General features: G+C 36.5%; 3 protein-coding genes and 1 pseudogene across 4 annotated transcripts; all 4 read right to left on the bottom strand.

The window, feature by feature from the left end:
• Nucleotides 1–1,049: 1,049 nt before the first annotated feature.
• Nucleotides 1,050–3,516, bottom strand: LOC147479758 (uncharacterized). Its single transcript, XM_086576361.1, has 2 exons — nt 3,003–3,516; nt 1,050–2,139 (listed from the first exon to the last, which is right to left on the bottom strand). The coding sequence occupies exons 1-2, from the start codon at nt 3,514–3,516 to the stop codon at nt 2,039–2,041; spliced, it is 615 nt and encodes a 204-aa protein (XP_086432487.1). The 3' UTR covers nt 1,050–2,038.
• LOC147479756 (uncharacterized) lies at nt 2,678–14,688 on the bottom strand (annotated as a pseudogene). The gene is made up of 18 exons (XR_015205411.1): nt 14,568–14,688; nt 13,750–13,841; nt 13,562–13,646; nt 13,160–13,244; nt 12,864–12,933; nt 11,825–11,902; nt 10,415–10,487; nt 10,074–10,322; nt 9,766–9,968; nt 9,594–9,668; nt 9,087–9,156; nt 8,813–8,893; nt 8,225–8,304; nt 7,924–8,116; nt 6,817–6,862; nt 4,669–6,628; nt 4,447–4,494; nt 2,678–3,529 (listed from the first exon to the last, which is right to left on the bottom strand). The product of XR_015205411.1 is annotated as an uncharacterized LOC147479756 (transcript).
• Nucleotides 5,813–6,895, bottom strand: LOC147479757 (F-box protein At1g53790-like). The gene has a single exon (XM_086578488.1). It carries the CDS (start codon nt 6,893–6,895, stop codon nt 5,813–5,815), a length of 1,083 nt encoding a protein of 360 aa, XP_086434614.1.
• Nucleotides 14,689–17,650: 2,962 nt separating the features above from the next.
• Nucleotides 17,651–19,476, bottom strand: LOC147479755 (Eukaryotic aspartyl protease family protein). Its single transcript, XM_086580906.1, has one exon. It carries the CDS (start codon nt 19,036–19,038, stop codon nt 17,905–17,907), a length of 1,134 nt encoding a protein of 377 aa, XP_086437032.1. The 5' UTR covers nt 19,039–19,476; the 3' UTR covers nt 17,651–17,904.
• Nucleotides 19,477–21,821: the final 2,345 nt, after the last annotated feature.

Here is a 21,821-nt window from a genome sequence, read left to right as displayed (position 1 = left end):
TCTCCAGAAGCTCTTCAGATATATCATTAGCATCCATGTTAACCGAGAGGAGAAAATCCCACGACTTGTCATCTGATGGTTGGATTCTACCTTCCAAAATCCATTTGATGGTTTGTTCTTCTGGTAAAGGACACATAGGAATGGATTGCAGAGTGGTGTACTCTGAAACAATTTTACGAACCGCGAATCCTCCTTGTTCAACAAATCTGCCTCTTCTTCTGATGTGTTTCCCTTGCAGTGACGCACAACACTGACTCCGTAGTATAGGGTATCAAATCTTTTTCCAGTATACCTAGGATAACCATTAAGAAACCAGAAAGGCCATGCTCGAATACACTCTATGTTGAAACTATTAGGATAGAGAACTTTTCTCTCAGCTTCCTTGTTGTTTTCCTCATTCTCTTCTTCTTCACTAAGCCTGACGAAAGAATCTCCTATTAACTTGTACAGTGAAGTACTAAATCTGCAAAGTAAAGAAAGTGTAGTGTAAAAAACTATTGAAAATCTAACATTATTTAAATAACATAAACAAAGAGGAAGAGGAAGAATATATACCGTGGAAGTTGGTCTTTGTCCGAGGTGTTTTAAGAAACCCTTGAAGCTCAATATATAGAATTATGTAACCAATGAACAGAGAAGTATACATACGAACTGTCACCAACGCCAGTCCAGAAGATGGGGGTTTGAGGAACAAATAAGTATACATTATTGCTGGTTGTTGTTTTGTTGCTCTGTGGAGAGATCTCAATGTGCTGAGGACGAACACAGTGTGTTGTTTGTTGTCTTAAAAGAAAATGAGGTGTTGTCATATGAAATTTGCGTGTCTGACTCTGTAAGGGCATCTCCAATGGGGGGTGTAAAATTTCATCTCCACCTAGCCGAACAGATAGTGTGTTGCTTGTTTTTTAAAAATTGTATATTATCAGTTGCCTTATAAATATCCATGCGTGTGTCTTCAAACTCTGTAAAACCGTACCACCATCTGACTTAGAAATAGCCACTATTACCTACGACCTAGATTTTTTATATTTAGGGGATTTGAACACCATCTGACTTAGAAATAGCCGAGCTAGATGGGCTTTGAACACCGAGCTAGATGGGCCTCTTCCAAGTTTGATGAGCATACAATTCCAATACAGAGCTAACAAGTTATGAGCTCTAATCCATCCAAGTACACCAAATGAGAGAAACATCTCTACATGAGAGTATGAGACATTACTAGAGCACCTGTGTTTTCGACCATTGCTATATGTTCTCTGTTCAGATAACCAGCAGGCTCAAGCCTTACAAGTAGATGGAAACACACAAGACATAGCTACTAAAGAGCTCAACTAGAACAAAATGTATCGCCTCTGCTGCTGCAACATAACCTCCTCCGACAATTTTTCACAATATCTGAAAACAAATTATCCATTTGAATTTGCACAATTTCATTATCCACTAAAAAGAAAGAATAGTCCTGGATCACCGTGCGATAGTACCTGCATTGAACATGATGCCTGCATAGGACCACATTTATTTCCCCTACAAAGTATACACAAAGAACTTTTCTTGAAAATTGCATAGAGAAATGGTTAATTACAACGGTTTGTTTACATCCCCTTGGCATGGAAACCAGTTCAGCATTGACAAAAAGACTAAGGAACCACGAGTGATTGACTTTGTGGCAATTCCCTAACCATCAAAGGAGCATATCCAAAGAAAGTGTTATAGACTATACATGTACAGTGGTAAATACAAAGATCAGAGAGCAGAAATGAATGAATATGTTAATTATGTTCGCCTGAAAAAGAGCAAGGAAATACTGCTCAACGGGGATATCAACAATCATCACAATAATGATTGAGTATTACAATAAAACATCAGCTGCATACTAAAGATATACTTGTTCAACTCTTGTAATTGACATCAAGTAATAACATGCTATTTATGTTTCAACTTTTAACTGACTCTACTTTGAAAATGAATGCATGCATAATGCACAAGGTTAAGTACCAACCACCATCTTAGGACAATTAACAGAGAGATGCATCGCAACTCACCCAAAAGCCGCACAGCTGCAAAGTAAAGCCTGATCCTTATGTCTTACTTCATTGATTGTGAAAAATATGACTGCAATGTTTGCAACATGTTCAATGCCTGGACAACCATGGTATTAAAACTCCAAGCAATCATAAGCTCCTGAAGAGACTGAAAATATCTTCCTATGCCAGAATCAAGAGATATGATATGATTACACCAAGTTTTGCACTTACACACAATTGTTTACACACTGGTGATTCTGTGGCTTTTCAATTCCTAAATACATGAACAACTATAGAGGAAGTCAACCACAGGCATAACATTTGAAAAAAACTCGGCCCATTGGTCCGCATGCATATTGGAAGAAATTATGCACGAGTCTAAATTAAGCATAATAAACCTCGGCAATGATAACTAAGGAGTACGTGGGTGTCGTTCCTCAATCCTCATCCCTGACCCCTTAAATAACAGAAATGATAACTAACATAAGATGGGTGTTCAATAAAGGTGACAAAGTAAATGTTCTACCCAGTAACTAAGGCAGCATCTATAACTGTCCACAACATGGAGCTCGTAGACACTACAGTAGTAATAAAACCAATAGTATAACTTCATGCCTATGTAGAAATTATTTTTAATGCAAAACAATATACCGTAAAGCAATCACTTGTTCAAGACACTACCATTAAAGAGATGTTCAAAAGTAACCTATTAGCAGCGACTTCAGCTCTATACTAGTTACAAGGTTAAGCAGTATACAGATTATGAAGTTTACCAAGTTTGAGCCACAAGTAATACAACACCCCATGTAAACCGCCGCCAACTACATTCCCCCCAAAATAAACATTAAAATAACAGAAAACGCATTACCCCCAACATGAAAATCAATCCGGCCCTTCTTCACATTTTACAGAAAAACTGCCTAGGAAAAATCAGTACATAAAAACTATAGTCACAAAGACTAATGATTCGCACATTACCCTTTACAGCTTTGGTAGTAACAATCCACAAAACATTTCGAGTGCCCTTCTGGCATATGTTTGCCAATACCTCTTCAGATATGTCATTATCATCAATGTTAACCGAGAGCACCAAATCTAATGCCTCTTCATCTGAAGGTTTGATCCTATCTTCTGAAATCCAATTGGCGGATGGTTCTTCTGCCAAAGAACGCGTATGAATGGACTCCAGACCTGCATACTCAAAAGCAATTTTGTGAACCGCATCTTTGAAGGCAACCTCCTTGTTCAACAAATCTGCTTCTTGTGGTGTCTTTCCCTTTCCATGTTGCACAAGTGTGACTCCGTAGTATATGGCATTTACTTGTTTTCCCGCACTCATAGAAGAACTAAAAACCAAGCAAAAGGCATTTCGAATCCTCTCTATGTCGAAACTATCAGGATAGAGAACTGTTCTCTCAATTTCCATCTTCTCTATCTCCTTCTCTTCTTCTTCACTCAGTGTGACCATCTCACCCCCTTTGACTCCGACCATTGAAGTATGAAATCTGGGACATGAATAAAGAGGACGGTAAAAACTGTTAACACTTCAAGAACATTCTGTAGATTTTAATAAAATGCAGTGCTTAATACGCCCAATTCCCAATACTGAGCGATTGACATGTACTCAGAAGACACTCAAATTCTCAGCGATTGGGGCATTCAAGGGAAACTAAGAACTGCTCCCCGAATAGAGAGTGTTAACTGAGTTGCACCAAATGCTCCAACCATCAAAGTCAACACTGATGGGGCATCTAGGGGTAATCTAGGACTTGCCGGGATTGGATCTACTTTCAGAGATCATAACGGAGATTTTCTCTTAACTTACTGCAGGGCAGTGGGAGTGACTACGAGTTACTGGGCTGAGTGTTTGGCAATCATTGAAGCCCTTGAACTGGCAGCCACTAAGGGATGGTCTGACATTTGGGTTGAAACAGACTCTGAAGCAACAGTCCAGGCTTTTGGATCGTCACAGCTGCCATGGGCCTTGATGCACAGATGGAAACATGTCCAAAATATGCTACAAAAGTTTGTCATCACTTCAATTTGGAGAGAAGCAAACTTCTCTGCTGATGCTGCTGCCAGAAAGGGAGTCACACTTACAGACAACATGGGAAGAACATATCTTGGTAGACCTTCATGGATTACAAGATGGGAGCATCCTGCGAGTACCTACTATAGATTTAGATAGTGCTTTGCACTTTTTTGAATCTTTGTAAAGACCTAGTGCTGATTCTGAGTGAGATGTGAACTTGTCACAATCCATCCATTCACACCATTTTTTTGTTCTTTTTTTCCTTTTAATACAATCGAACGAGTTTATCCAGCAAAAAAAAAATTCCCAATACTAAGCATAAACATGAAAACTAGAAGCCTCAAAACCAATGTGGTCAATTAAACATAAGGGTAAAAGAGTTTGTTATACCATGGAAGTTCGTTTGGAGAATCCTGGCTACAAACAGTTAAAGAAATCCTGGGAAATGAAGAAAGTGTACGTCGTTAACTCATTTCTAAAGCCCAAATTTCAGTACAGAAGAAATGTAATAAATGAACTGAAATAAGAAACCCACCGTTGGAGCTAAGCAATATTGTAAGAGACAATATCAAATTGGACAAATGATAAACTCTAAGATAAGAAGAAGCATACCCGACTAGGTTTCCGAAATTAGAGCAGCTACCACTGTAAAACTGGCGAACTGATGAAAAGGAGGGCTTGGTGAGTGTTTGGTATTCGACAAAGGAAGCATTGCTGCTGGTGCTGTTGCTTTTCTTGTGGCCATTGCTGATACCAGTCTTGTTGTTGGTGGTGTTGTTGCTTTGGCTCTGGTGAAGTGGGTGTTGAGAGATTTAAGTATGTTTATGGAACTCATCATCACTTTCCAAACTCCCATTTTCCTCTTCTTCTTGTTCAACAGCTACTGCTCTTAAACCCTTGAATTTTTTTGGGGTTTTTGAATGTCCCTTTCCAAGCAAAACCCTTGCTGCCTACTGCTAGTGTTGTTTTAAAATGAGTTGAAGCCTATTTGGTGTTGTGTTGTCTTAAAATTTGGGTGTTCATCAACCATGAACCATCTGACTATAGCCAGGCTAGATGGGATTTGAACACCAAGGCTTGGATTGCTGAACTTTTTTTGGTACCATATGTCTATATTTGCTGAACTCGATTGTGCTCTTTTTTTGGTACCGTTGTTATACAGGACCTCTTCCAGCTTTTGTGCACATAGCATTGGTTTGAAATGCAAGAATTTAGTAAAAACGTACACCAAATTCTTTGTGTGAGGTCGAGGCCCTTGATAAGGATAGTAACTGAAGAATTAAGGCAGAGCTTATGTATCATATACAGTGATTCGCTTCTCAACAGGTTGAAAATTTCTTACACTTGTCTGCGCAGGGGCTGTGAAACACTAAAACACCACAACAAGAAATTTGTACTGAACTGCAGGAAACTGCTGGAAGAGAGGTCGTGCACTTTGGACATGCAAGTATGCAACTCAAACATTGTAGTACAAAATATATGTTACCAGAATGGTATGAGGAACATGTTGGTTTTCCGGGCCTAGAAAGCAGGCAGGGCGGTTATTTCGATCAATTTAGACAATTAGTATAACCATAGGGAACAAATAAATACATGTACATGTTTAACATAGCAATATATTCACACCTTACCAAGCAAGAAATAGATCATAGTTTTTCCCTTAGAAAAATTAAAAACCTTGAGAAATACACTTTCACTATGGAGCTAACATATTATGAGCTCGGTTGAGACCTGGTTGAGAGGCTTCTGGATTAAATTATTTTCTTTTTCCATATGGGAAGGATGTGAAAAAATACCCTCTTGACAAACTTCCTGTTGACAAAGAAGGTTCCTTCCTTTCTGCTGTGACAATCTTCGATGGAGATATTAGACTTCCAACATGATTCAGGACTAGGGAAGGTAAAATGCTTTCTGCATTCCTGTTCTTCCTGAAGGGAAGCTTAATGGCAGTGTATTTCTCAGACTCTGCGTTGTACGAATAAAGTCTCTTCACGATGGTGCCATCTTTCTTCTTGATTGTTCTCATCCCATATAGATCCCCGTTCATCCAAAGCCCAGATAACTTGAAACCAGTACGGCTCAACTTAGGAGTTCTAGGAAGATGATATTTCTGGACCCAAATGTTATTCTTTTCATCCATCAGTGTCCACACTTCCAGATAATCTGGTGGGAGATCTCGCACCAAAGATACATTCTCTCCGAGTACAACGAGATATTTAACCCCCGCAATTCTATCATAGGTGGTGCCAGTAGGAAAAACCCTCCTTTTTTGGAATTCTTCAGTCTCAAGGTCGAAGGAAAGAACAAAATACGGTCCAGCTTTGAGTCCCGCTGACCAATATAAAACTCCATTACAGTAAACAGGCCCAAGACGAGGAGGATATGGAACATGCTCCAACTCTCTCCAAGATTCACCACCCAAAGTGAAAACTATTGCAGTCAAACTGTTGTTTAGTTTTCTGCGTAGAAACCGTACGTATTTATATTTCTTGCTCTGTGGAGCATAACCGAAGCCAGAAATATCCTCACGGGAGATCCAGCCGTCTACGGGAATGGGTACTTTAATGTGATCCTGAGTAATTGGATTGCATATGTGAATAAACTTATCTCTCATGGTAAGATAACACATCAAACTACGACATGTAGAAAGGTAACAATCGTTTTGCAAGTAATATTTTTGGTTTTTGTTTGTTGGCCACACATCATGGAGTTTTATGCCAACGGTTGTATCTTTTGGCTTTTCGACAAAACATAGATTACCTCGAATTCCATATACATGACCAGGATTCTTGACGCCAAGCGAAAACTGCAACTCGGGAAACAAAGGATCATCAGTCATAATACTGCGCCATAGTTTACAAGTGTACTTGATTCGAATGAGAGTTGTAATGGGCAGACGTGAAAGTATGTTCACTACAACATCATATGGGAGATCATCAAACTCGTTCTTCTTACAGACCAACCGTTGTAGCCTACGCGAAGCTTTTCCGCGTTGTAAAGATAACATTGCAAAGAAATATGCGCTCTCGAAAACGTTGAACACCTTTTTTTTTTTTTTTTTTTTGGAAGAGGTGGTTTGTTTAAATAGCAGTTGTTACATGTTAGGTTTCTGAAACACCGTCAAGGCGTCAATAGAGAACCTACCAAGGGTCGGGCTACGCATTACCTGTTGGGACTTGGGTTTGAGTCGTGGACTCTTGTCAAGAGAGAGACCCAAGAGTGAGATAAACCTCAGAGTCCTTATTTTCAGTCCTGCACTCCTGCTTAATTGCATACTTTTCGCAAAATAGTGCTGGTGTGTGAGCATATTATAATGCTTACAACGGGAAAAATTGAATCAATTGATGTTCATGAAATTTCAACACAGAAAATTCTAATACACGACATTTTAATATTGATCTGTGAAAATCGATACGTATTGCAAAATATCACCAAACTTTGGCGGGAGTTGAAAGCTTCACTATCTGTGCAGTATGTACGCTCGTTATCCATCCTAATTTGAGCAATCTATTATGCACTAACGAACAAGAAACTCAGTTTTAGTAGTAGTGTCAGAACATTGTACTATCTATCGGGAGCAAAAGGAAGAAACTCAATTATAGTAGTGTCAACCATTGCTATAGGGAGACCAACAGGGCTGCAGATTTATTAGCTAAGTGTGTTAAAGACTCTCTCGAGACTCTTTTGTATTTTATACCCTCTCTAGATGAACAATTGTCTAAAATCATTGAGGAGGATACAAGAGGAACAATCTATGTAAGATTTTGATTAAGGAATACAAGTAAGGGTCTGCCTAACCCCATAGCTATCATTCAAAAAAAAAAGAACAAGAATAGTCTGGAAGGAAGAAGTTTAGTAAAAACGTACACCATGAGTTCGCATGCTTTTTTTTATTGTTGAATTCTGTATCTATAACTTGAGTCCCCATCTGGTCACTGTATAAATAAGACGTCTGGTCACTGTACAAATAAGGCTGAACGTATACATCATATATGCAGTGATGCGCTCCTCAATCAATACTCTACAGATTGGGCATTTCTTACACTTCTCGGCGCAGGAACTGTGAAACACCACAACAAGAAAATTTATAGTGAAAACCAGGAAACTTCGGAAGAGGTCGTGCACTATGGACATGCAACTCTATTTAGTGATCGCAATACAGAAGTACCTGCAAAGGATATGATGCCTGCATGGTAGGAGGACCACGTTGATTTCCCCTAGAAAACATATCCTACATAAGAACTTTTCCTGAAAATTGCATCAAGAATGGTTAATTACAAATGTTTAATTATGGTACTCGGCTACTGGCAAACAATTTAGCATTGACGATAACATTGTGAAATAAAGATAGTCAAACATATGATTCAGACCCTTAAGCCGACACCTTAATCATTAGTAACTCAGTTCAGATATAGGCTATATACAGTTATACGAAATAGGTCACGTAATTTAGTATACATTCTGCCAATGCTATTGAATACTTGAATGTTCAGGATACAGTGACATGCAAACCCTAGCCTTCTTTTCCGTTTACAAGGATTTCATAAAATAAAATAAATTAAATTAAATAAAAAATGAGGGAGTGGTACTTAGAAGTGAGTCATCCCATGAATTTTGTGAAGATCAGAAAAAAAAATCTACAGTGATTGACGAGGGAAAATCTGAGACATGATAATGAGATTTTGTGTAGCGCGCATTTCCTCCAAAGGATTAAGTAAATCTACTAAATAGTAAATATAAGAGTTGATAAATTTCCATTCTGAAGTCTTTCATACTCCTCTTGGGTATATTTTGTGATTGCCGATTGCTCACCAAGAGCTGCTTGGAGTTTCCAAACCTGAGATTAAAGTAACAATAATTAGCATGGTGAAAAATGTTTAATCAGCTACCAAATAATTAACAGGACCAGAGTGGAATAAAAGATCAATTACCAAACATATACAACAGCACAATTGAACAAATTATCCAACAGTGAGGAAGTGAATCAATCAAACACACTGCATAAGAATTTTTGAAAAATATGTGGATACCTCCTCGAGAAGATCCCTTTTGGGCAGCTTCTTTACCATATCAGGAGCGTACCCACAGAAAGTGATATACCTGTACAAACGTTGGGGATCGGCATTACAAAGATCGGAAAAATGATGGCTATGTAAATGTTAATTATGTGCGTCGGACTATAAAAACCAGGATATGCATAACAGCAGTATCAATATTCATCATATCATAATTTCACAATTAAAACATCTCAAGAGCATATCCAAAGTTGCAAGGACAGGCTGTGTTTCTTCTTTTGATTTTGTGTACAGTATTAGCTTTAGAAACTAACAAGGAGCCTATTCAGCTCAAAATAGAATATAGGATTATTAATAACACCTTGTTTCTCACAGTTTATACTTTAACTGGCTCTACCCACGAAATGAATGCATACAAAATGCGAAAGGCTGAGTACCAACCAAAATCATAGAACAATTAATCTTAAGCGTGTACCAAGGACATAATAAGAACCGTCAACAGAGAAATGCATCACAACTCACCCAAAATCCCCACAGCTGTATAGTAAGGCCTGTTCCTCATGACTTCCTTCATCAATTGACCACCAGCCAAGGAGCCTGATAAAAGTGATAGAAATTCAAACAGATATGAGGGCAATGTTTGAAACACGTTTAATCTAAAGAAGCTTCAACTGATGGATATCAAGAGCAGTACCTTGAAAAATGGCATAAGAACCCAAAGCAATCATAAGCTCTTGAAGATATTGTAAAATATCTTCCTACAGCTCCACTGTCGACTAAAAGAGCAGTCTTCTCCACCAATCTGGAGATAGCAAACAAGACTCCAGCAGCTTGCAGTAGGAAAAGTGGACAGAACACAATAGGAATTGGGATCTGTCTAACACTGGAGGGTGTTCCCTAAATATGAAACGAGTGAAGACGAGTACTATGAACTGAAAATAGATTGCCAAGAATCTACAATTTATCAATGTATAACTGAATTCTAAAATTTTGCAAAAATACCTCTAAATGCATACAAAGTAGGTCTTGAAACACAATTAGTGGAATTTTCATGATATGCCCACCAATGTTCTGCAGGACACACATTCCATCCTGGTTGGGATCCATCTTTGAAGAGAATAGTGAACTACCATTCCAGCAGAGGATCTAATACTCATGGAGGATAAACTCGCTCCACTACAGTAGTCTTGTCCATGAATCAATGGATTGCACCACTTTGTGCAGACAAGGAATGCAAATCATTCTGCAATCCTGCCATAAAAATTTAAGGATTTAACAAATAAAAATAAAAAGGAATAGATCAATAATTAAGAGAGTAATCAGATATCCACTACTAAGAAAACAGAAAGAAAGGGAAATTAATCATTACCCAAAAATTTAGAAACAAATCCCACCAACTTAGAGAACCTACATCACCTGCATCATTGATATCCAATTTTTGGAATTGACTCTTTCATGTAAGAGAGAAAAGAAAATAATTAAAAGTGTAGAATATGGAGTTATTCTGCTGAAATTTCATAACGAAATAAGAACTAAAAAGAAATCCTAATAGTAGAGTCTAGTAAATGTATATTTGAAATATGTAACTACTAAAAGAAAAGCAATTACAAATTAAGTTGCCCTGCATTTCAAAATATAGCAATAACAAATTAAATTAAGTAGCCCTGCTTTTCAAAAGATCAATAATCTGCAATGAACTAACTTCACATAATCATGAAGGATTTGATGACAAAAAAATTGCATGAGAATCTCATTGCTTCCTGTAATCCTTTTGTTTGTCATTTCATAAACCAAAGGTAACTTGCAAAATGGACGTATCTCACCCGGCCTTTATGAAATATACCGAATTGTGCGTATGAAGGAAATTTTGATAGAGTATAAAATGAATATCTCACTTTGACAGCGCTCAATTTCACAGAATGCATTCAACTCAATTCATTTTAATCAGACACTTAATATGAGTTTCTACATACATGCAATAGAGAACAAGGCATACCATGTGATTAGAAGACTAGGACTACCAAAAAAATTTGTACGACAGAGATAGTTAGGTATAATAGATTGACAACGACGAAGGCATTCTTAATCTGTACAGATTTGTTAAGTCCATAAGTAATCAGAAAATTCCGCTAGTTGGCTGTGTATCCAGGTAAACACTAAGCAAATGCAATAATTTCGGTTGAGATAGTTATTGTAAGTTCATAAGAGGCCCCCCAAGCCAACTGGAAGATTATTGGGGACATGATCTCTTAGCCAGCTTAAGAGTTAAGACTCCAAGGTGAGCTGGTGATCGAGCTTCAGCTCAAAGTGACGTAACCTGCAGAACTTGATATCTCCATCTCCACATACTATTGTTGAGGTCAACCTGAGAAAGGCTGAGATTTAATGGAGCTCTGCTCACCACCATCCAGCATCCCTACAACTATATGAAGTTGAATCTGTGAACCAGGTTGATTTGATAAGTTGACCAGTATCAAGCTACACACTCTTCACAGAATGAGTAGCTAGCGTTTGATAATTATATATTATGCTATGCTTAATAGTTAAACTTATTTGTTGAGTTAATTAGAAAATTCTAATCTTCAATTTGAAAGAGATCTTACTTTCTTTCTTTTTTGATAAAGAAAGAGATCTTACTTTTGATTTCTCAGGAATTATAAATAAGTATAACAGTGATTCATCCAAATGCATCTCCAATATTATCTAAAGTACAAAATAATGGAAATTAGATCCTTGAGAAACGGAAACATTACCGCATAGCTTTAAAAGTGTAAACGTTGTTGCAGGCTTGCAGCTACTGAGAAAACCATGGAGATGGCAATCCAAAAGTGCTAGAGTAAGAACAAGACAAAGGAGAAACAAAACAAGAACGTTATAAGTTTCAGAACAGTTTTATAAGCAATACTTTGGGAACTAATTGTCTGGTTTTTAACTATTAGCACCAGAATATGGAACGTAATAGAAGCATAACAAATATTGTAGGTATTAAATTCATATCAATACAAGAAGAATCATGAAAAGAAAAATATTAAGCTATGTTGTAAAAGGCAGCGCAAAGACTTGCAGCTGAAGGCGACCAAACCGTTAGTTAAGAAACCAAAGGCCTTGAGCCTTGGCTCGCCCCTGACAAAAATAGATTGTAAATGCTAAAATAGGCAAATAACAAATTTTTGTATGCCTCTGCGGCTATTTATTTATGCTCCAATTGCAAAGATGGCTTATTCCCTGCATGTTGATTTTACAAACATATATTAGAAATGCTCAGAGGACGTACTGCCAAAGGTTGTTACTAGTACACATACCTTATACAGTGTAAGTTTGTCACTCTTGTGTTCATGAAACCCTAGAAAAGCAATTCGACAAGATGCTGATGATATATATCTCAAGTTGCTGGAGGAACAACCAAAATGTGATCATTCTTAAAGAGAACATCTGCCGGTTTTTCCTCCAAGCAATTTATTCTTCAATACCTTTTGAATAAAGTTTTTGATGAAAACATATGAAAAAAGAAAAGAAAAGTATATATGGTGATAATTCCTGCACTTCGACTTCTGTTCAGATCCTAGACTGATCCTACTTTGTTTTTGTTATAAATTTTCTTAAAGAGGATAAGAATGTAAAGTTCATGAAGCCATGCGCTAACTGTAATGAATTTATCTATGAAATAGAGAAAAAATCATTCTGAATAAAAACTACATTGTACTAATCAGTAACAGAACATACATGAAATAATACTTGATAATTGTAAAACCAATAACTAACAAAAGGGTCAGCTAACTAAACAACCCATACAGGAAGGGTCTCCCATATTGCTTCATCACTCGAGATTTCTTCATCTCCAGGTAATAGAGCCCTACACATCCTGAATAAGTATGAAACATTATTTAATAAGTGACTGAAGCATAAAAAGAGCTGACACTACGGACATGCTCCTTGTGCAAGTTTTTTCTAAAAAAATGACCAGATGTCAATTGTTCAAACCGCAGTTATATTCACTCTGTGACTCTGTCTTTAAAGCATAAAAATCTGCAACTCTAAACTGTTAAAAATATACAACATGCTAAACTAATTCTTGCAGTAATACTCACCTGAAGTTGTCGACGAGGATTATTATCTCCAATACCAACAATGGAAGAAATACGATCTTCAGATTTACAGCGGCGAAACCATAAGCTGCATGAAAATAAGAAATAAATCAAGTTGAGCTAAAGATGCTAGCAGTGATCCTTCACAACAACAAGCTAACCTTTGTAACCAGACAAAATACTTCGGAAACTTTATTGCACAGAAATGAAGTTTAAAGAACAAAATTAGTTGCACATGCAGGCACGGAAAAGAAAAAACAATGCCAAGTACTAGTTTCTGTTCATAATCAAGGTCTCTCTTTCATAAATTCTGATGCACAGTTGTTACCCTATGGAAGTGTGTATCCACAAAATTATCCAATAATTTAACTATATATTGCGTAATGGCTATTCTTGTGTACCTACCATTGGTGCTCTCGAGATATATACAAAGTAATAATTCAAATGCAACAAGCAACGGCATTGCGGAGATGGCATGACAAGGTGCCCACTGCACAAGAAAAATTAGTTAGTGTAAAATTAACCAAAGCATCAATAGATAATTGGGGAGAGAGAGAGAGAGTCTCCCGGACAAAAGAGGCAATCTACTTTACATTGCGATCATGAGGTAACGATGGAGCCATTAAAGAGAATCTGCCTCGTGCAACAGTTGCATGAAATAGCCAGAGTGGGATAAATACCGTCCTGCATATGGGTAAGGCCAAATCAAATAAAAGAATATCAGAATTTACACAATAATATTTCGTATATATATCCTAGGAAACATAATTTTTTTGGAATATAACCATTTCTTTAAGCTGGATTAATCATGCTTACTAGGCATAACGCATAACTCAAATACATCTCCCATTTGACCTCCAGTGCTCTTAAGAAAGAGCATTCAAAGCTCTAGCATAAAAGTGGCTTTTCTTTCCTTCTTTTCATATACATCAAGGTGGCATTTGAAGCTTAGCTTATAAAATTATATAATCATGCACTTACTAAACTTCCACCATTTATTGATTGTTGAATTACTATTACAGCACATACATCCTATTTCATGAATGAAGTAATCCCTCTTCTAGAACTGGTCGTTTGTATCATTTCAAATCCTTGGATGAAAAAAAAAATCCCTTTCACCTTGAAAGGATTTTCACCTATATGTTTTTTTTATCTTTATTTTTCTTTTTATTTCTCTTTTGATATAATTCTATTTCTTACCAACCAACAGTAGCTGTGAAAGAAATGCTAGATGTTCAATACCATTAAATTATCAACGTTTTGCAAAATGTCAAAAATCAATTTAACAATGGCCACACATAATCATACATTGTATCAAAATCCCAAATAAAGTAAACAGTACAGCAATGAAAAAACTAGCCATGATTACTCAGAAAGATTACAGCTAGAGAAATGAAAAGAATGACTGATCACCATGAGTAAGTGAAGCGGTGATGATCATGATCAAGTTTGAGAAGGAGGAGAAGTGTGAATGATAAGAGTAAAGTGTGAGCTAAAACAGCTTGTGCTGCTTTTAATACTCTTTTACAATTCGTTCATCTGCTGCTTCCAATCATTTTTTGCAATGTCACTCTTGATTTATGAGAATTGGTCTCCAAATGTCCAAGTTCATTCCAAAGGTTTATTTCCATTTGGGCGCCAGTTTTACAAAGTAGTGACAAATGATCTAGTAGACTGACACCTACTAGAGTATTTAGAGTAAAGATAAATCGGACGAAAAAGTCGCTCTAAACTCCATTTTTGTTTTTTAATCACTTACAAAAATCAGGTAGATCAAACAACTAGCCCAATAGTATGAACAATCAGTGCTCATACCTCAACATATTGTATAATCAATAATGACACTTATTGGAGTATTAACAATCAGTGCTCATATCTCAAATAATGTATAATCAGTAAAGACATCTATTGGAATATGAACAATCACTGTTCATACCTATTTGGGGTATGAATTGAACAATCATTGTTTATACATCAACATTGTTCATATCTCAACATAGTGTATGATTATTAAAAACACTTACTAAAGTATGAACAATCATTGTTCATACATATTTGGGGTATGAACAATCATTGTTCAAACATCAATATAGTGTGTGAGGTATGTTCACCTATTTGGGTATGAACAATCACTAAATTTCACTGCTTTATAAATATAACACAGAGGGATTAAACTAGTATTTAAAAAAAACAATAAAAATTTATATGTTTTATATCTACAATAACACGGAAAGGTAAAATTGGCATTTAAAAAAATAAAAATATCGAGCCTACTTATTTTGTCCTTGAGAATTACTAAAATTGAAATTATGGGTTCGAGGATGGGTTATTTAATGCTGAAATTTGTCCGCATGAGTTACTAAAAAAAGTGGTGTCCTCTAGAGTTGTTTTGGCCCAAAATTGGACGTTTAGACTATTTCATTGTTTAGAGTACATGGTGCACCAAATGGATTGTTGAACATACCAAGTGGATTGAAGTAATTGAACTCATTTTTGTAGAAGTACTAATGTGGCCCCCGGTTTTAGGTTCAATTTATGGTCAAGTTGGGCACAGAGTACTCTTTGTTGGCTTAAGCCAATCCGTTTGAATGAACCAGGCACGGCAAGAGGTAAGCAGCATTCCAGCAACAACAAAAAAACAAGAGGTAAGCAACACACGGCATATACGGTACTCTTGGTGATAAGTGCGCTGAGTCATAAGATCCCAAAAACCATATAGGAACAGTGAGATCAAGCGGTAATGACCCACCACGCTGCCCCTTCATTGCCTCATTGGTACTCTGATGACAACTATGACACTATGCTGATGCTCTGTGGCCTAAATTAGTGGATAGAATGTGGATTAACTGTACAATGGCCATGATTAGTGTTGATAGACAAAAATATTTATAGTGGATTACTGGATTAGAGTGGAGAAATGGAAACAGATTTTGCATCAAGATTGGTGAATCCAGTACCAAAAGAAATAGATTTCATCTTGGATAGTTGGATTTCAGAATTGATGATTCTTTGGCCCTTTTTGTTGGTCCCCATACTTGAGCAAACAACACAGATAGCTGTCTTTTGGCCTTTAATGACTGCTAACTGAGGGCATGGAGACTCTCTTTCCATTATTAAAGGAAACACCACAATGAGAAAGACTTGGTGATCATGTGATCCATATTAAGTGATATCTGACACTTGTAGCATCGTTATAGCTGTCTCTGCATACTTCCCATCTGCGATGACGGCTTTCGTTCTCAGGAAAAACATGTTCCTTTCTTAACATTTACTGTAGGCAAACCATAACTCCGTTCACTCCATGGGTCATGCATCTTTATGCACTGGATTGCGGCTTTGTTGTTACTCAATACTCAGTAGTCGCCTAGTCGATACCGCAATAATGCGAAAATTTGATTAGCTAATCAAGTTTTGCAATTGGATTGAATTAAAGATAACTGATCTTTGCAATTCGTTTTATGGGAAAGAGTTGCACCAAACTACTAAGTGCCTAAGAGCATCTCTAGGCGGAGGCATTCATTGTCAATTTGCCTCTACCATTCAGAATTTCAGCAAAAAACATCTCTAGGTGAAAGCAAATATATAGGTATTATCAAGTGTTTAGCCACATTTGTAGAGGCAAATTTGTTGTTTCGTTTTGCAGATGCGGATGTGGTCCGAAGCCGCTTAGGACAGACCTCGGTCTTAAATGCTGAGGACCGAAGTCTTTTCTCCCAAATGCACACAAAAAAACACATGGTCAACTCATTTTAGGACGACACATTAGGAACATCCCGCAAACAATGTTAATGTCACGGGTGTAAGTCCTACAAAGAATTTGCGATTGTGTTTTGCTCTCCACCTAGAATTGGTAATTGTTTGACAATTGTTTGCCTCAAATCTAGCCTCAAACATGACACTTAATGCCTCCACTACTATTTAGAGATTCTCTAATTGGTGCACTCATAGTTCGGAATTTCAAAAATTTTGGAATTCCGACAAATCTAAAAACCAAAATTCATTAGATTTCGACCCCTATTACATTTGAAATTTCAAATGTTTTTGAAATTTTAAATATTTCAACTCTATATTTAGAATTCAATTTTTGAAAAATTGAGATTTCGAACGGAATTCCAAAATTTCGTTCGGAATCACGAACTATGGGTGCACTAGGTACTCTTCATTTTATGGATGGTAATGGAGCAGTTGGTATTGATAATTTCCCAAAATGTCCTTTGCCATTGGTAGGTGGAACAACCTTTAGATAGTGTCAAAAACTCGTGTATTCAGTACAACTGAATCTGCATTTACTCAGAAGTAAGAACGACTTTAGTGAATCAGTGTGCATTCGATTTAAATTTTAGACTCTCTAAAGAAATGGCGTTAATGCAATCTATCTATGAGACTATGACCAACAGTCCAACACACTTCCAAAGGGAAACGTGATTAGCGGAAAAACACCCAACATTGTTTCTCTTTTACAATTTAAGATGCCCTACAGAGAAAATAATTGAATTTAGCACAAAAAATGAAAATACATTATATACCATTTCATAAAAAGACAAACAATATTATTACAAAATCTCATTTTACCCCACAAGGGGTCGGATCAAGGTCACGGAGTGTGTTTTTTGCTTGACATAGATAAGAGAATGTTATTTGGTGTCAAGGGCAAAAAGTCCTTCTCACCCCTCTCTCACTATCAAATCGGGTGATCTCACTCAATGAATCGGTATTCTTAACTCTGCCAGTCAGTGTTGAATCCTTTCTCAAGATATACCACAACCATGCCGAGTGAAACCAAGTCGCGATTTATCTCTATCAAACTCAAACAAAAATCCTTGCTGCATCAAATTGCCTATGACCGAAAAACCCGATTCAGAGCTAACGGATTGCAATGCCAAACACTTGATGCCATCCGCAACATCGATGAAGTAATTAGCGGAAGGCGGAGAAAACACCGAGTTACCCACGAGTTTAAAACTCAATCTGGGTAGACTCGGGTTAACCGAATCGGACACATTAACACACAACTCGAAACTCAAACTGGGGTCATCAACTATTGGATACTTAACTCGCCGTTTAAATGCCGTTAATATTTGAAGGTATGCCGGTTCGGCCAAAAAACTTAAAGTGGTACCTGAATCGATAACGGTACCGCCACTACCGTCTTCGCTAAATACCCAAACAGAAGGGTCAATCCGTAAATTTACGCCATTAATTAGAACAGATTTAATTCCAATGTAATAAAACGTTGGAGAAATAGGGTTAGTTTGCAATGGAGTGAAGCTCATTTTGGGCTTGGACCTAATGGACTTAGACTCAGAATCATGGGCTTCACCGATCATTAAAAAACTAGTTGGTGGTGGAGAAAGAGTATAATCCATTAAACAATAAGAAAACTTATTACCAAAACGTTTACCTAATTGGGTAGAGAAGGAGATAGGTCCACGACCCAAACCCATAACACCATTAGCACCATTAAAACTTGAACCCGAAACACTTGGACCGGATACCCGAAACCCACATCCAAATTCCAAGTTCCTCAACTTCGCTTCATGACCCGAACTCGTATTCAACGTTGTTGTCTCCTTCGAAAAGAACCCACTCGTTTTCGACTCATCACCATACGTATACTCATATCTACATGAACTATGTAACCTTGTCGAGTTACATACTCGTTCCGAGTGTGGAACGAGTCGACACTGTCGATCATAGCAATGAAATGGTGAAAATGTAGATGAATGACGAGCGAAGAAAGAAGACCCGGGTAAGTGTTTGGTGCAATCTTTACAAGCTGAACACTTTACCCATACTAGATCAGACCCAGTATCAGCTACGAGAAGGAGTTTTTGAGGTGGGGTCCCGATACTGAAGTCGACAAAGTACTGTCCGGAACCCATGGGTGCACCAGAGACTAATGGTGATTTTAATGACTTGGGGTTGTTGGTTAAGGTGGTAAAGAGAATGGAGAGACGAGATGTGTCGGAATGGAGAGATTTTAATGGAGAAATGAATGGAGTTGTGTGAAGTAATGGGAGTTTTAAGTAGAAGTCTTGCTTTTGGGTGTTGGGTTGAGAAGAAGTTGAAGGATCTGTGAAGGAAAGGAGAAATGTGAGAATGAAAATGAAATGTGGGGAAAAGAGTGGAGGGGAAATAGCACCATTGTTGGAGAAATGAAGAAAGGGAGAATGGAGACTGAGCTAGAAAGATAGATGGGGTTGGTATCTTTACATTGAAGTGTGTGTGGTTGCTTTTGATATTTTAATATTGACTTGTTAATGTTTTTCATAAACTGATTTATGAGCATTGATCTTATTCAATTTTCAGATCATTCTTAGTGCAAGCAACAATTTGTTATCTCTACATATACGCCGGTGGGTTAGATAGGATTATTTCCCCTCGTAGTTATTTTCTTGGTGAGAAGCTATTAGGATTTGCTCAATATAAATATGATTTTAAAATTTGGATGGAATGTTTTATTATGTTTGAATGTAAAAATTAAAAAAATATCGAAAAAAAACATGCTGGACGAAAACGAAAAAAATCACAGGACTAAATGAAACATCTAATCTGAAGGAAAAAAAAAAAAAAAAAAAAAAAAACAAAAATCACAAGTCAACAACTATCTCAGTAGCAAATGCTACTCTCATTGTAACTTAGCAAAAAACTACCCACATTTAGGGGTGTCAAAATGGCCCTCAAACCCATAGCCCGCCCAGCCCATGACCCATGGGCGAAAAAACCTTTAAAATGAGGCCCTCACACATTTGTGGGCTGGGCCTACCCAGCCCTCAAACCTTTGAAGGGAGGGTAAAGGCCTAGACTTTGAAATTTAAGCCCTCCCTTAAGCCCGGCCCTTATTAGGCCCTCAACATTTATTACATATATTTTAATAACTTTTTTTATAATATATTTCATTTTAGCATTAATATGCTAAAAATCACTTAAAATAACGTTTATCTATTAAGTTTGCCAACCTTATAATTTTATTATAATATTTTATGAAATGAATTTAACTAATCTTAATTGATTAATACAACTTTAATAAGTTTTTTTAGTAGTGCATTTGATTTTATCATTTTTAACTAATGTTTCTAAATTTATTTTATATATCAAATGTATAATATAGTATCCGGCCCTCACGTTGGCTCTCAAGCCCGGCCCTTCAAGCCCTCTCGAGAGGGTTGAGGGGTGGGTAAAGGCTTCGAGATTTAACCATTGGCCCGACCCGACCTAGCCCTCAAAATATGAGGGCTTCAATATTTGAGGGTTGGGCCAGCCCGGCCCAACCCATTTGATACCACTACCCACATTGTCACTCTTGCATTGGGCCATTATTTTTTACTCATAAGAGTGGCAAGTTGTTATTTCCTCTCAAAGGTGCTTGTATTGGGAATGCTCTCATGGTTGTTTTTTAAACTCAAAATCATGTCATAGACTTTGTACATTAGTAGTTTAGTCATATTATAACCTAAGCTATAAATATCGAGATTAATTGGTGAATATTGCTTTATTTATTTTTTGGTCCAATTTATCACCAAACTGACCTATTAATCGAAAAAGATGCCCAATTTCTCACCGAAAGAAAAAAAAAACATTGAAAATGAAAATATTAGGCCTCTCCCAAAAGAAAATACAAATACATAAAATCAACAATTAGACTTTTAAACCATAATAATAATAAAATAAGGCAAGCGTAGGTTAAATGTATTAATTCTTGAATTGGTTCTCTAACACATTCTCTCTCTCTCTCTCTCCTTTTTTTATTAAAAAAAAAAAAAACTTTTATTGATACTTTGATATTGTTTGTTGTATCTCGAATAACCTTTATAATTTCTTTTTGTATGATTATCCTATTATATATCTTGATACGTTTTATATATATAACTCTCTCTCTCTCTCTCTCTCTCTCTCTAAAAAGTAACTACTTAAGTTGACTTAAAATAAATACGTAGTTAAAACTTCACCTATACAATGATGTCAACCCTAATGTTTTGTAGATATGATATACTCACTATAAATATCATCTCCATAAAATTTCAGCTCATTTGGAAACCTCAAACATTAACAAACAATTATTGTAAAAACTCGACATTTCTAGACCATTAGATTTCATTTGTAAAGATAACAACAATTTTTATCTATGTTAGAGGTTTCCAAATTACCTAAAATTTTGTGGGGATGATCTTTTATGGTGAGTGCTTCAAAACTACAAAACATTAGCTTTGAATTCATTTTATAGATGAAATTTTACTTACGTACTTATTTTAAGTTAACTTAAGTAGCTATTTTTTAGAGAATGACTATATATATAACAAATCGTGATTCTTGTTTTCGTCGCTAACATATTTTAATTTTCTAACAAATTGTTTTAATTAAGATCTTAAAAATTTATTTTAATTTCTCAACAAATTGTTTTAATTAAGTTTTAAAAATCCGTTTTTAAATTAGGGGAGGGATCCCGTTTTAATTAGAAGTGCTAGATTTTTTTTCAATAGGGAAATAATTCTCATTATAATAGGAGAAAGTTTCTCATTTTAATTAGAAGTGCTAGAATTTATCTTTTCAATATGAATTGGAATTTCCGCTTTAATAAGAGTTGATGACGCTGAATTTTAAGAGAGCTATAAAAATACCCCTTATGAGAGTTTTAATATTAGGACTAGAAAGTAGACCCGTACTG

The sequence above is a fragment of the Coptis chinensis genome, chromosome 8 (assembly GCF_015680905.1).
Source record: "Coptis chinensis isolate HL-2020 chromosome 8, ASM1568090v1, whole genome shotgun sequence".
Taxonomy (NCBI): Eukaryota; Viridiplantae; Streptophyta; class Magnoliopsida; order Ranunculales; family Ranunculaceae; genus Coptis; species Coptis chinensis.
This window is presented reverse-complemented; position numbering and strand designations above follow the sequence as displayed.